Source organism: Peromyscus maniculatus, chromosome 9 (assembly GCF_049852395.1).
Source record: "Peromyscus maniculatus bairdii isolate BWxNUB_F1_BW_parent chromosome 9, HU_Pman_BW_mat_3.1, whole genome shotgun sequence".
Lineage (NCBI taxonomy): Eukaryota > Metazoa > Chordata > Mammalia > Rodentia > Cricetidae > Peromyscus > Peromyscus maniculatus.
This window is the reverse complement of record NC_134860.1, coordinates 116161136-116174397: the sequence shown is the minus strand read 5'-3', so window position 1 is coordinate 116174397 and position 13262 is coordinate 116161136. Positions and strand designations below refer to the sequence as shown.

At 44.9% G+C, this 13262-nt stretch overlaps 1 protein-coding gene across 1 annotated transcript in view; it reads right to left on the bottom strand.

Moving 5' to 3' along the window:
• Positions 1-5819, bottom strand: part of Cldn10 (claudin 10) — a 102282-nt gene extending 96463 nt beyond the window's left edge. Inside the window, exon 1 of the mRNA XM_006978751.4 lies at positions 5368-5819. Within this exon, the coding sequence (XP_006978813.1) occupies positions 5368-5581 (214 nt within the window). The 5' untranslated portion in view covers positions 5582-5819. The remainder of the gene's footprint in view (positions 1-5367) is intronic.
• Positions 5820-13262: the final 7443 nt, after the last annotated feature.

Genomic DNA, 13262 nt, shown 5'->3' with positions numbered 1-13262 from the left:
GGTAATACATTCAAATTCTTCTGAATAGGACAGGTTTTGGAGTAATCTCCATAACTTGTCATTTACCTATGACCTGGACATTTAGTGCATTTCTTACTTGACGTTGTTCTTGTTAGTTGTAGTTCCATTTTTGTTTTTTGTTTGTTATTACCTTTTCCTTATCCTGGACAATACTTGATAATTATTCTTATTGTATATAGTTTTCTATTAGGTTTAGAACTTTCTTATTTAGACAAAAAGGGGAAATGTAGTTGGTATTCGTTCAACCTATGACCTTGGGGTACCAGCCTCTAGGGCATAGCCTCTTAGCTAGCTTAAGACCTGAGGAGCAGAAACACAGGCCCCTTCTCTCTCTCTCTCTCTCTCTCTCTCTCTCTCTCTCTCTCTCTCTCTCTCTCTCTCTCTCTCTCTCTCTCTCTCTCTCTCGGTGAAGACCAGGCCAGGCAGCATGAAACAGCATGATACCGGTTCTCAGCCTTCCAGGGACTCTGTGGCTGAAATTGTCATATCCCGTATCAGTGAGTTGATGCCCCAGACAACCCTGTAATAAATAGATTCATTATCAGTAATCTGTGGATTTCCTTCTCCTGCATTACACATGCTCTTCTGTTTCCTAAGCATTTCTGGGGACTCCAGCCTCTTTGCCAAGGCTTGGTGACATGAACAGAGATTCCTGCTACATAGATTAAATGTTGGAAATCTCACTCAGTCCCAACTGGCCATCTCTTGTCACAAAAATGAGGCTTCCAGTAGCAGGACTGGGTTGCATTCAAGTGAGTTCTTGGCCAAGGGAACCCAATGGAAATCTCCAAACAATCCAGGCTGTTTCTAAGGCAACGAGTTGCTCTCTGCAAACTGACAATGGGGCCCCATTGCTGATGGCAACACTTACACAAGCCATTGAAGATGGAGAAGTCAAGATGGTGCCTACATGGAGCCTTCATCCTTACATTCTAGTGCCTTTGGTGTGGGTAGATACTCGGCAGGCTACCAAAAGAGAAATGTAAACACCAACCAGCCATGAAACCTTTGACCTACAATCTCCTGCCTGTAAAATATTCTAAGGCAATGGTGGCGCAGAACTCGTGGGAGTAGTCAACCAATGTCTGACTCCACAAGATGGAACCCATACTTGACACTGCTCAGGAGACCAAGAACCAGAGACTAGGTAGCCAAGAGACCCAGGGTAAAACCAAACACTACCAGTCTGGAAAAAAGTATCCATGAAATGACGTCTAATGATATTCTGCTATACTCATAGATTAGTCATCAGGAGAGAAGATCCCTCTGCAGCAGATAGAAACAGATGCAGAGACCCACAGCCAGACATTACATGGAGAGAGAGTGTCCTTGGAATAGTCAGCCCTGAATGGTATGTCTTATCAAATCCCTCCCCTCAGAGCTCAGGGAACCCTGTGGAAGAGGAAACAGCAAGAGTGTAAGAGCCCAAGAGGATGGAGGACACCAGCAATGAAGCACTGTGATGCTCTTGAGTTGGGCTTTGTTTGAAAGATGCATTGAGAAACTATTAGAGTTCAGTCCTCCCAATTTATGGAAGAGAAAATTTATAGATGAGTCTCAAAGGGTTGTTGCTCAAGTGCAGCTGAAGTTTTCTCTGGTCTTGTCCAGCCCCATGGACCTCGCATCCGCTTATAAAATAATCACTCAGAAGCTTATATTAATTATGTGTGTGTATTTTCTCAAGACTGTTGTTGGAAATGGCCCATACTCTTTACAATAACTATGTATGTTCCACATCCAAAGAATGGCCACACCTTCAAAGCTATAGATTTTTGCATCAAATTTTTATAGGATGGAATCACAGCAGAGCTAAACAATTCCCTCAAACACTGTGGTGACAGTTTTACATCAAACCTTTACTATATACAGAGCAACTACCAACCTCAATGGTTTCTGAATACACTGGCCAAGTCTTCACATCAGATCTTTACAGGATGGAATCATTATTAACCTAAAGCATTCTATTGAACACAGTGGCTGTCCTGGAGCATGCTGCATACAAAGAAGGGGGTCCATGAAGCCACGCAGTCAGCAGGAGAGGACACTGACACTTTTCAAGCATTTTCCCTACTGTTGGGTTTTGTTTCAGAGGCAGCTTTATCTAGGTGAAAGCTAAGAAAGTTTGTATTGAGCTGTCAAAATAAGGTTGAATATTTTTTATTTAAAATGGTACAACTATTTTCCTTCCTCGTCACCTTTTCTCAACTCATGGTTCCTGTGTCTGTGTGCAAGTTTCCTGCTTCTCTGGTGCTTGTTGCAGTGGAAACGAGGGGGAAAACAGCCAGCTCTTCCAGCTGTGCTCTTGATGTGATTAGGAAACTTAAGGCTTCTGCGGAAATAGGAATCAACACTAAAATCTGGGAGCGCACAGATCCCTTATACAAAGGGCACAGTATTTGCATATGGCACATGCATGTGCATCTTCCTGTGAACCTCGAATCACTGGTAGATTACAATAATCCTGACGCTGAAGATAGTTTTCTGCAGTAACTGAATTTTTATTTATTTAGTGTTCACAATCACATGTGTTTGGATCCTATCTATCCCCATTCCTTCCCCTCCAGTTTCTCCCCATCCCCTCTTCTCCACCCCAACTATATGTGTTTGCAGTCTCTCTCTCTCTCTCTCTCTCTCTCTCTCTCTCTCTCTCTCTCTCTCTCTCTCTCTCTCTCTCAAGTTATTCACTGAGTCCATTTAGTGAGACCTGATGCTCATGGGTGTGAGACCATCTATTGGAACATGTGCATCCTCTCATGGCCTGCATCCCTGAGGAAGACTGACCGTCCCTTTCCCAGCAGACATCAACTACTGATAGCCCCTCGGATAGGGTGGGACTTCACAGGTCCTTCCCCATCCATGCTGGCATTTTGGCTGGCTTGATCTTGTGCACACAGTCCCAGCCATTGTGTGCTATGTGCACCACTGAGCTGCCACATCCAGCAACCACTGTTTCAATACATTCACTCCTTCAGGCCCTTACAACCTTTCAATCCCCTCTTCTGCCATGAGCCCTGAGCCTTGAGGTAGAGTGGGTGTGCTGTAGAGGTCCTGTTACAGCTGGGCATAAGTCCAACCTCTCTCTTGACATTGACCTGTTGTTGGTCTCTGAATTAGTCACCATTTCCTATAAAAGGAGCTTCTCCTCTGAGAGTTGAGAGATGCACTAATCTATGGGTATCAAGAACTGGATTTTTGAGACAAGGTCTCACTGTGTAGCTCATGACAGTCTTCCTGCCTCAGCCTCCTGAGTGCTGGGATTGTAGGCCTGAGCCACCCCACCTGTCACCTTAGGTACTCTGATGGGAACACTGAGCCAAAAGTTCAAACCACCTCTGTGCAAAGGGTTTACAGCAGATCTAGAACATTGTTAATTTTCATTATCAAGAAGCAAGATCAACTTAAAAATAAAGTTTCAGGGGCCCATGAGAAGCCTTGGCAGGTAAAGCTGTTTGCTGTAGAAGACTGGCACCCTATCTGAGGTCCCCAAAACCAAAGTAAAGGAGGATTGAGTGACTTTGTAAAGACTTCTTTGACCTCACACATGTGCTTTGGCATGTGTGTAACTGTGCATGCGCACACATATACACACATATACACACACGCATTGTGTATATACACGATGATGATGATGACAATGTTGATAAATGTTTCAAAAATTTAAAAGTAAGTTTTAAGTGTAGACTATTATTTGGATCACTGTCAACCCTGCTTAGTAATAACATTCCTAGCTGTGTGTTTTCTTTTTTTTTTTTTGTTTTTTTTTGTTTTTTTTTTTTTTTTTTTTGTTTTTTCGAGACAGGGTTTCTCTGTGTAGCTTTGCGCCTTTCCTGGAACTCACTTGGTAGCCCAGGCTGGCCTCGAACTCACAAAGATCCGCCTGCCTCTGCCTCCCGAGTGCTGGGATTAAAGGCGTGCGCCACCACCGCCCGGCAAGCTGTGTGTTTTCTAAGGTGTATTCGGGAAAGAGCCACTGAAGTCATAGAGAAATCTGTCATGGTTCTTTAAGCCACGTTGAAGCCAAGATTGAGCATGTGTTTTTCTCAGTAACTAGGTTTCATTTAGGCACATAGAATAAGGCACAATAAGATGATGTACTTTAAAAGTACATATTTAGTTAAGAACAAAGAAACAGAGCTACCCACATGCTGCTCAAGGTGGAGATTGGCTAAGAAGTCTGGAAAAAGAAAGGCTCACAGAGGTGTGCAGAGCAGTCATGTCTACACACTCTCCTTTTCCTCTCTGCTCCAAGGGAAGTTTTCTATCGAGGAAGTCAGCACTGGCTAGGAAGACAACGGCGATTCCTCTAACAGATTCTAGGAAAGCACATGCTACCCAAGGGCTTGCCTGGGCTAACCACACTTGGGCATACCCGTGGCTTGTCATAAGTGATCTCCTGGCTTTGTTAAAGTAGTCTATCTTTACCCCCTGGTAATCACTGGGGACTAATGATGTGCAGACCTGACACAAAGCCCTGTAAAATATTATGCTTTAGTGACTTCTAGTTAAAATTTTCCTTCTTTTTTCTTTTCTTTCTTTTTTTTTCTAACCGAGGCCAAGGTACAGTTTTGTCACTTGGTTGTGAAGTCTGTGTCTTAAAACTTGGGCAGAGTTTTTAACACAATGAGCTTACATCATGAGCATATTTGCAGAAGTATATACTTTTCAGCAAAGGGAGGCAGATGGAGATTATTAAAAAGTTATAAAGTAAATGACAGTTGTTTCCCTGGTGGCCTGTAGAATGCAAGAATGTCTTTAAAACCAAAGAGCCAGCCAAACAGAACTGTCCTCTTTCAGATCCAGAGTTCGGAAGGGGATGATCACACACGAATGAAAAGCGAATTAGAAGAACCCAAGGGGGCACTCACGGCATGCTCTTCCAATTAATGAACATTGTGGTATTGTTGTTTTATCACTAAACATGGTTCTAGAAAAGAAAACATGGGAACTATCCTGACATTTGAATTGTTTCCTTCATTCAGTGTTATCCTTCAGGTGGGAGATTCTAAGTCAATGAAAGATCTCTCAACACAGGATAGAAGTGCTGTGAAGATTTCCCTCTGACTCATCGGGTAGTAAAACCAGGTCTTAAGTCAACACAGATGTTTCCACCCTTTCCATTGGAGTCTATTCCTGGCACCAGCCAAGTCTACAAGATCCACAAGGTTATTCTTAATTTTCCTTTGTTTAAATCAATCATTTAATTCTTTTAGCCAATACAGCCCCCATCTACCATACGCAAAATGCGGCACTGACACATCCAACCAAGCAGCCAGCTGTCAGCAGCTGGCCGACACAGCCCTGAAGGTGACGATCTGCTCCAGCTCCAAACACAGCTCTAATATTTACCTTCTACTTTGAAGATAGTAAAATGCGGCCGGCAGTGGAAGGAGCCCAAGGCGTTGCCTGCGCAGTTCATCCACAGACCCTGGTAGACCCACGTGGCGGTTATCACAGAGGACGCACGGGTGGTCACTTTCCACTCGTTGGATGTAGTGGCGGCCACGAGAGCACCGAACCCGCCAACACCACACACCAGAGCCGAGATCTGCGCCCTGGACATGTCGCTCAGCCTTGCCCGCTGCTACAGTCCAGACAGAATGCTTTGGTGGTCTAGGCATGCAGCCGCCGGACAGAACTTCCACAAACGTTACAGCCAGCCCGTGCGGGTAGGTGACAGTGCTTCATGCTCTAACGGCTGGAAGTGCAGGAACTTAGAACAAAGTATGACTCACTAATGGCATCTCAGAGACAGCCTAGAATAATCTTTCTGATTCTCTATTCAGATACCAAAATTCTGTAGGTGAATTTTAAATGTTTTGGTACAGCAGATATTTTTTGTTAGCACTAAAGTTAATGCTTAATTTTCTGTTAGCTTGGAGGTTAGTGAACCATGCAATGATCAGATATTACAAAGTACAGATTATACAGTAACATTTAAAGCCTCTTTATTTGACCAATTTCTTTAAGTTTACACGGTTCTGAGTCTTTACATACATGGAGCCATGTACATGTACATGCTATACAGGTTCTCCCGTAACCTTCTTAAGCACAGTATTGTGTATATGAGATTTATCTGTGGCCACGAGTGTAGCTATCGCTCCTCTAACAGCTGGATATATTATTTCAATAAACGCATAGGCCACAATTCATTCACTCTTTTTGAGAATTGATGAATATTGTTCCCATTTCCCTCCTCAGTAATGGTTAGCCCAGCACAGACGCTACTGCACCTTTTCCCTGTGAACCTGGGTGAGGCTCCCCAGGGTGGAGCTTACAACACCGTCTTCCTAGATGATTCCGAATTACCCTCCTGTGTAAATCTAGCACACATCGGTCCTTATGAATAAGTCCTCATTGTTCTGGTTCCTAATACTTGACACTGCGGAGCTGAGAATTTTAAAATTCTAGACAACTTGATGGAGATTTAAAAAACATGATCCCTAATTTATATTTGTCACTAAGAAGGAGGCTGGAGCATGTTTGTGAGATCAATGATTAACCGTGGTTTTTGTCTGTCATGAAACGTTTGCTTGTTTGAGTTGTTCAATTGATTTTTAATTCTATAAATGTATTTGGGAGAATATTTTTTTAATGTTATGCTATAAATTTCTTCCTGGTTTGTGGATTATCTTTAGGTGGCCATTTGAGAAAGTCTTTACTTTTAAAATCTTTGTGTGTGTGTGTGTGTGTGTGTGTGTGTGTGTGTGTGTGTAATTATTTTGATTACCTGAGTTGTGTGGGAAGACTCACCCACTGTGAGTGGCACCACTCCCTAGGCAGGGGATTCCACAAGCGTGGAGAGAGCAAGCTGAGCACTCGTGTGCACACATTAATTCACTGCTCTCTGTTCCTGGCTGTGGGTGCCATGTGACTCGCTGCTTCAAGTTCCTGCCACCTGGAATGATGGACTGTCGCCTGAGATTATGAGCCAAACGAACATTTCTACATTAAGTTGCCTTTGTTCAGGGTATTTTATCACAGCAACAGGAAAAGGAACTACAACATTCACCGCCTGGGACATTCACCCTGGACAAGGGTACAGTCTAGTGTTCTAGGGCCCATCCACGTTCTCTCCAAATAATTTACTCTCCTCTAAATTTTCCATGTGCTTTCTCTCCTATGGAGAAGGTCTATACTCATCTAAGTCCTAATGGATCTTAGGACATTCGTTCTTTGTGTGTGGTGCTTCCACACTCTTAATAAAGCTTCAGGGTTTCTCTCATTAATTGACCCACTATCAGGCTATGTTGTAGATCCTTGGAGAGTAGAGATTCCCTTTCCTATACTTTAAAAAGTTCTAGTTTTCACATCTGCATTCTTAAATAAAGTTGATCACTTTCTGTCTTGTAGTTTACAAGGTATTTTACTTCTTGATAATGAAAGAGAATTCTAAAGGTTTTTTGTTGAGCAGTCCCCGCTTCACCGTGGATTCACAGCATTACCTCTGTCACATCTGGTCCTAATATTTGTATGGCCTGCTTCTGTCTCTGTTCTTCTCTCCTTTCTCTTCTTGGTCATTCCCCAGCGTCCGCTATGCCTCCCTAACTACTCAAATTTGACAAATATGCTTGAGTTTCCTGGTGAGTATCTTACCTTGTTCTTTTTTCCAAGTACTCTTTGCCAGTCTCCTGTTTCTTAAGGTGGGTATATCAAGTTATGCATGCTTGTTAATTTTCTGTATCTGTTCATCAATTCAAAGAAAATACTGTAAAATTGGGTCACTTTTTCATAAATAATACACATCTGTTTGTGTATTTAACTCATCTTTTTTATTTAATGATGTGTTCTTATTTATATATTTGCGTGTGTATTTGTGTGTGAGTGAGTGAGTGTGTGTGCTCATGTCACAGCATGTGTACAGAGGGCAGAGGACAAGTTTTTGGAAATCAGGTCTCTTCTTCCACCTGGGATGGAACTGTGGGCATGTTTAAATGCAGTTTAACTGAAGCACCCTGCATAATTGGGGAAAGCAGCTCCCAAGAGTTGTAAGGTCGTTGGTGAAAATCCCAGTATGCATGTATCTTCACTGACTTCATGCCCTGTGATCTTAGTGACTCACTGATAGGAGAAATGAGGCCAGTTGTTGGAATGGAAACTCTAAAATCAACTTTTAAAATCAAATCCTAAAAACAGGATTGCTCCATCATTTAATAATCCTATAGTTTAATTCACAGAAACTTCTTAGTACTTCCTTAAAATGGGTTAATTTACATTTCTTCATTATCTCTCTCTGACAGTTTTACGATATATCCCAGGCTAGCCTAAAGTATCTCTCTATAGCCCAGGCTGGCCTTCAGGTTGCAGTCCTTGCCTCAGCCTCTGGATGCCGCTATGGCAGGTATGTGAACCGTCATGTCTGGCTACACTTTCATTCCTAAGCGTCGATTTGTTTATTGGAATTCATTGTACTCCCTTACCTTAGGATCCCTGTCTTTCAATTGTGACAATCATTAGTCTCTCTCTAACTTTTCCCGTAACTCTGCTAAGATCTGTTCTCTAGTCTTACACTTCAGCCCCCTTTCAGTATTTTCCAACCCTTCGGCTTTCCATGTAGCATTCTGGGAAGTTTTTCAGATATACATTCTAGTGTATTGATTTTCTTGTAGCTATTCAGTCTGCTGGATAGAAGTTGTAGCTCCTCCCCCCCCCCCCCCCCCGATCTGTTTTGTTTTGAGAAAGGGGCTCACTATGCAGCCCAGGTTGGCCTTGAACTCATGATCCTGAGTTTCCTGTTGCTGGGGTTTCGTACACTTACCCACATACCTGATATGTAGGGGGACTTTTGAGCCACAAAACCTCAGTTTTATCTACCGTGTAACTAATGTGAATTCTGGTCCTAACCCAGAGTACCTGTCGTGGGAACTCTTAGGTGCCCTTTATCGTCTCAGACCCAAGACTGAGACTGAGACGGGAATCCTATCATTACCCAGAAGTCCGTGGTGACAATGGGGATGACAAAGCCTCACTTCAGCGCCTCCTACTGCGATCTTTGATGAGGTCTTGCTCCAGCCTCCAGCCCTGCACAGCACCCACTCTGCATGTACGCTTCCTGTAGGGGTCCTCAGACCGGCTGCGATCATGACCAGGAATCTGTAGGGCTTCATAGCCAACCGCCTTGCAGTTTGGGATAGGCTGGCCGGCCAGCAGACCCCTAGAATCGCCTGTCACAACAGCCATCACCCCCGGTGCTGGGGTTACGCACACACTGCCACCTTCTGCTTTTACATGGGTGCTCGGGACCCAAACTCAAGTCCTTGTGTTTGTGTGGCAGGGACTTCACCTCCCAAACCACTTCCCAGGCACCAAAAGCTCATTTCTTATGTGAAGATTCAGACAGAGACATAAAGCTGAAAAGGTGCCCAGTGGGTGAGTCTCCAAACATTTGGGCCCAGGGCTGCTTTCTTTGTTCCCCTCTTACTGGGGTGGGGTGGGGTGGGGGGATAAAGTCACTCCTCCAGTAGGATTCAGCCAAACTCTGTTCTCCATCTCAGTGAGAAAATTACTAAAAGATCAAATTTAAAATGTATTTTTGATGCCCTATCCAGTTTCCTGGATTTCAGAAGGTAATTGTGGGGCAATCAATTGGTCTTTAATCACAGAAAAAAAAAATAAAATAAAATGAAAGGGAAAGAATTAAGCACAGGAAGAACATTACATTTTAATGTTTAAATTACAGAACACAGTGCTCTAAGTTTGCAGTGGGGGCTGGAGGGAACTATAATTTAATTACAGGCTTCCTCTGAAGGATGGGAAAATCGGTGAGCTTTTGCAGGTTAATACACTTTATTGTATCACAACAAAGAAATAATGAAAGTCTGAGGTGATGGATATACCAATTATCCTAATCTAATTTTCCACATCATCACACCATGCCCTGTAAATATATACAACCATGCTGCATTGGTTAAAAAAAGGAAGAAGCGCGGGTGGGGTGGCGCACACCTGCATACTAGCCCTGGGGAGGTAGAGGCCGGAGGAGCAGCAGGCAAGGTCATCTTCAGCTGTAGCAAGCTTCAGGCCAGCCTGGGCTCCAGGAAGCAGAGGCAGAAGGCAGCTTCCCCTAGGTGAACCGGAGAGGCGTCCCTGGTGAGAGCTGCAAGCGACTCAGATGTGTTGCAGTGAGAACGTTAGGTTTAAACCGGGGAGGCTGGGAGCAATTGGGAATAACAAAGAACCAAGACGGCCAAGCTAAACATGAGAGGACAGGGCCCTGCCCCCCCTGCCCCCCCCGAAAGCCCTCGAACACACACGTGCGAGGCTCAATCTCCTTCATACGTCCTTGCTCCTGGTGCTGCTGGTCATAATAAACAAAGTAAAGATGGCTTCTAAGAAAGCCTTTGCCTACTTTAGGAGAGACCCCAGAGCATGCCCAGACAAGGAGCTAACTAGCCAAGACTGAAGCTACTTCTCAGTAGCTGTGAAAACAAAGACAACTTAGTTAATTAATAGCACTGGAGACACTTGCCGGGTCAGAGGCCGGCCGAGTCACTAACAGCTAGCAGACAGTCGAAGTCAATCACTAACAAAGCTAGAGTCAGAGACTGAAGGACAGCACGTGGACAGAGGATGCCATCCCCTGGGTGGGCAAGAAGGCAGGAATAGAGGGTGTGGGCCCTCCAGTGGCGTGGTCCGTTAGCCCAGGGAAAGAACCCATCTCATGGCACTCACCTCCGCCTCTCTGGTTTCTGCCACAGCCATGCAGAAACCTCGACAAGAAAGTTCAAAGGCTCATCCCTCTATTGGAAGGCCTTGCCGTTCTCTCAAGTTTCTCGTTTTTTCTCAGTTTCTTGCTTTTTCATCATTCTCCCCAGCAAAGCTTGCTTCTGCTTTGGTCATGTCTACAAGTGTCTGTGTTTTTACTCTTCCTGGTGTGAGACGATGAACTTGAGAGCCACTGTCCCAGGTTGATCTTTAGTGACTCTGAGTGTTCAGGATCTTAGGTCCTTAGGTCAATCACAACTATGGCAAGAAAGGTCCCATCTCTCACACACGGACACGGACACACACACATACACACAATCACACTATTTTAGGGGCAGGACTATTATAGCTGAGTTGGTAGACTACTTGCATAGACCTAATGAAGCCTTGTGTTCAGTCCCAGCACTGAATAAACTGGAGTGGGGGTGGGGTTACATACCTGTAATCCAAGCACCCAGGAGGTAGAGGCAGGAGGATGAGGAGTTTGAAGTCATCCTTGTGTGCTGTGAGTTCAAGACCAGTTTGGGTTGCATGAGATGACATCTCAACAAAACATTTTCAGAAAAAAAAAATTGTTTTGTTTTGTAATCGTGTATAGGCATGTATGTTGGGGAGTATGTGTGTGTGTGTGTGTGTGTGTGTGTGTGTGTGTGTGTGTGTGTGTGTGTGTACAGGTACATGTGGGAGGGGTCCCCTGAAACTGGAGTTACAGGTGGTTGTGAGCTGCCTGTGTGGGTGTGGGGATCCAAACTTGGGGTGTCTGTAGGCAGTATGCTCTCTTAACTGCTAAGCCATCTGTCTAGCCCCTCAAAAAAATAAAAGCCACTTTATTACGTCACAAATTTCCGTGTATATTATAGTATGAATTCCGTATTAGCCTGAGGAGCACAGAACAGGTGCTAAATAAATACCACATATCACCGCCATGAGGACACTGAGATCGGTGTGGCCAGGACAGTCCAGGTTTCTGCAGAGTGCCTGCAGTGGGGACCCCCTCACACAGGCAGGCACCGGGCCCTCACCTTTTCAGGGTTCTGCGGGGTCAGGGGTGTGAAGGAAACTTTGTCTTGCTGTTTTACAACCAGACAGTACCAGGTCACAGACTGACCACGGTTCAGGCTTCTGTCCTGCAGCTGGCTCACACTGCCACCTGCCTGTGCACAGGGGCTCACACTGCCACCTGCCTGTGCACAGGGCCAAATCAGCCCAGAAGGTCAGAAGAGGGCGGGCAAAGCCAGGTAAGGCTTCACGTGATCTGCAATGCTCAGAGGTGATATTTTATTTGAACTAAAATGTGTATGTTAATAAATAAAGTTGCCTGGGAGTCAGAGCTATTAGAGCCATAGCAAAAGCTGGGCATTGGTGGTGCATGCCTTTCATCCCAGCTCTTGGTAGGCAGAGCTAGGTAGATCTCTGTGTGTTCAAGGATACAGCCAGCATGGAGACACACGCCTTTAATCTCAATACCAACCATAGAAGACCTGGAGGTCTGTGGCAAAGCGGTCATGTGGTTGGGTTTACAACCAGTGAGAAGGCAGAACCAGAAAGTCTTTATAAAGACAGACACACAGGAAGTAGCTCTCTTTTGGAGAGGTAGGACCACCGTGATAGTGAAGGGTAAGGTTTTTAGCTCTTAGCTATTGCTCTGACCTCTTGGCTTTTATCTCTGTATCTTCTATACAGAGGTTACCTTAGAGGGCGTGCTTCAGATTTCCCTCGTCAGCCCCGAACTCAGATGTGACTCTCCTGATCCACACCTTCCCATCTCCACCACTAGTGCCTTGCCCTTCCAGAGTATGTGGGTCCCTCCCGCCGCCGCCCTCCCTCTTTCCCTCTCTCCCTCTCTTCCCCCTCTCTAGCTCCCTTCTCTTCTTCCTCATTTCTGGCAGATTTCCAGATTTCTGGGTGGATCACAGGCCCGATGCAGCATCCTCTCCACACACGAAGCTCCTCTCTAACTTGTTCCCTTTCATGCTCTCCCCACGCCTCACACTCATTCCCTTCTGTCCACAGCACCCACACGTTCTTTTTTGTTGTTTTTATTTTTATTGATTCTTTGGGAATTTCACATCATGCATCCCAATCATACTCATTTCTCAGTCCTTCCATGTCCACCCCTACCATTGTGCCCCCCCCCCCGAAAAAATGAAAAATAAAAATGAACGTTAAAAAAACCCCAAGTCCAATTTGTGTTGTTCATACACTCACTGGAGCATGGTCAAACTCCCAGTGGCCTGCCCCTTAAATAGAACTGAGTCCTTCCCTACCCACTCCCTCTCCAGAAGCCATCAACTGTGGAGAGCTGACCTCAGCATCCTTATCACACTTTAAAGGAGTTCTCTTCGGTGGCTTCCTGTTGGGGTGATCACATTGGGGTTAATTATCATACCCTCCACACACCCCTCGGCTCTCTCTGTACCCATTTCTTTTCTTGCTGTAACAAAAAGCGATCTAAGGGAAGAAGAATTTATTTGACTAACCATTTGGGAGGACGCAGTCCATCATGCTGGGGGATGCATGGTGGCAGGGAGGGAGCTGTC